Consider the following 2612-nt stretch of genomic DNA (forward strand, 5'->3'; position numbering starts at 1 on the left):
ATAATACTGTCACCGAACACTGTCTCTATCATTTGTTTATTTATACCTCTTAAATACTTTGGTATTCTTATTGCTCTGGCTATGTACTCCAATCTAGTAGCTTGAGCACAAGGCCTGTCTTTTTAACACTTAAGAAAAATTTTGAACTACCGAGAAAAAAATTAAATAAGAGATACAGGGTGTGTCTCAGTTGGGGTGGGCGGGGGGGTGGAGTAGAACAGTGTGAGCTCTACAGTAATTGAGACCAGAAGTCTAGTCCCAGGCCTGTCACTGACTAGCCCTATGAACTCTGGCATATTACCAAAGTCTGAATCTATGGGCTTCAGGCTCTCCACTGTGAAGTGAGTTTGGTAAGCCCTGTGTCATAGGACTGGTAAATACCTGTAATGTATGGAAAGCCTCTGCCACTGAGCCTGTCTTGTATTGAGACATTAGGAAATGGCAGTTATTGCTATGATTATCTTGACCTCAGATGTTATCATCCATCCAGCTGGGTTTTGTTTTGTTTTTTTTTTACATCTAAGAGATGTCAGAGAATATGCTGCATTCTAGCCCCCAAAACCCCTCCCAATTAACCAAAACTCTGTTTAGCAATGAAAACTAAGTAATATGTTCTCTTCACCTGCCTTTTACTTGTTCTCCTTGAAGTAGAGAGTATCTCATCCTCTTCCATAATGATAGCTTCTCCTAGAAACTGTAATTGCATGGGCAGGAGCTTGGACTTTTTTGACTAAATATCCCTAGTACAAGCAGGAAGATTTAACAGCAGATGCTCAATTAATGTTTGTGTAAAATAAGAGCCATGAACAAAGAGGTGTGATTTGCTATGTTTTATACTCTCAAACATTCTTGAAAAACATAAGCAAATCCAGGTATATATCTTTGTTACGTATGTATCTTTTAAATTTACAAAAAGAAAGACTAAATGGAGTAAGGCAAACCAAGAACTGACCAACCTTCACTTTATCTGTCATCTATCTATCTGTCTTCTGATCTTAACTATTTTAGTGTGGAGTTCTTTCACATTTCCAAAAATATTCCTATCCTAAGGTTATGTCATTCTTGTTCTGGATCACAAAAGTTATGTAAGGATTTCCAATTTGTATTTCAAAAAACAAAATTCTTACTCTTAAATCTGATAAACAGCAATAAGGGTGTGATCCATGTCATTCATATACTTATGTTCTGAATCAAAATAAACTTTCTATTGAAAAGAAAACCACTTTAAAATTACCAAAAAAAGTCAACAAGTTATTTATGCATATCAGGAGCACTGGTTAACAGGCTTTTCCAACTACAAAGTGAAGAATCTGCTCAGACCTCCCTAGGGGTGAGAGGAGCGGCTGGATGTGGCCCTGGAACGCGCACTGGCCGTGGCAGTAGGGCCATCCCTGGCTGCAGCTCTGGCTCGGGCTCTCTCTTCCCCATCTCTCAAAGCCTCTTCATAATGGGTTGGGAAGGCAGTGGGGACCGTATCATTGACCTTGGCCCAAAACTCCAGGACTTTCATCTTGCTGGTTTCAGCGTGGGCTTTTGGGCCCCACAGGAACTCATAGCGGGGAGGATCACTGTTGGGCACCTGGCGGTACTCTAGGTACTTTTCCTGCACCAAATCTTCTGTGATAAGCTTCCTGGGCTCCCCAAAGATGAAGTGCCTCCTTCCATCATAGACACCCAGAATATTCAGGAATTCCCAGGTCTCCTCCTCAGAGGCGCAGTTGCCATTCAAGAAGATCACACCCAGGAGAGGTATCAGAAGCCCATTCTTAGGAAGTCCCCAGCCACTGCCCAGGCTCTCATCATCGGTGAGATCTAGCTTGCTGACCAGGGCATAGGAGTGACTGTTGGGTTTGACTTCCTTCAGCTCGAGGCCAAAGACCAGTTCCATGTGCTCAGAGGCTCTCCCAAGGATCTCAAGGAAATTCTTCCTATTCCTTTTGCCCACAGTCTTCAGCATTTCTGCCTTTTTAATGGGATCTTTCATTTTATACTAGAGTGTGAACTGCACCAACATCGCCGCCTTACTGATTAGAGGATCTTCGGGAGAGCTCTCACTGGAGGTTGAAGCCTGGGAGGAATTTTCACTTTTCTTAACTTGGCCTTTAGCACCTACATCAGATTTTGAGCATGAAACACTTGCAGCAGCTCTGGTGGTGGCTGTGGCTTTCTTAGGCTTCTGGACAGTGACAGCAACAGAAGAGCTAGAGGGAGCACCCCCAGAAACAGGAGAGGAGGAGGAAGTAGTTTCTTCTTCCCCTGCTGCAGTGGTCTGAGCACTAAGACCTAGGGTCTCACCTCTGTTATGGCGGCGTTTCTCACGAGCTCGGAGCTTACTCTTCTGACCACGAGGCATGATGGCTGCAGTCAGGGACAGCAGATAGGAGTGCGGGCCAATGGACAGGTGATTTGGACACCTGGAGGATGGAGAATGAGATCATGTGAGCACCTTAAAATAGGGAGATTCCACTTTGGCTTTATCAAAGGCTGCCTCTGCAAGTTTCCTTGAGGGCACTGCTCTAGGAACCCACAAGGCTCCCGTTTTCCTAGTCAGCCCGTCCCTACAGAATCCCACAGAGGAACCATAGAGGCCTCAGAGTGAGTTTTACTCCATA

At 44.3% G+C, this 2612-nt stretch overlaps 1 protein-coding gene across 1 annotated transcript; it reads right to left on the reverse strand.

The window, feature by feature from the left end:
- Nucleotides 1-1324: 1324 nt before the first annotated feature.
- LOC105089295 (melanoma-associated antigen B4-like) lies at nucleotides 1325-2353 on the reverse strand. The gene is given in 1 exon segment (XM_010980323.3): nucleotides 1325-2353. A coding segment is annotated over 1 exon segment (1029 nt).
- Nucleotides 2354-2612: the final 259 nt, after the last annotated feature.

This window comes from Camelus dromedarius, chromosome X, assembly GCF_036321535.1.
Source record: "Camelus dromedarius isolate mCamDro1 chromosome X, mCamDro1.pat, whole genome shotgun sequence".
Lineage (NCBI taxonomy): Eukaryota > Metazoa > Chordata > Mammalia > Artiodactyla > Camelidae > Camelus > Camelus dromedarius.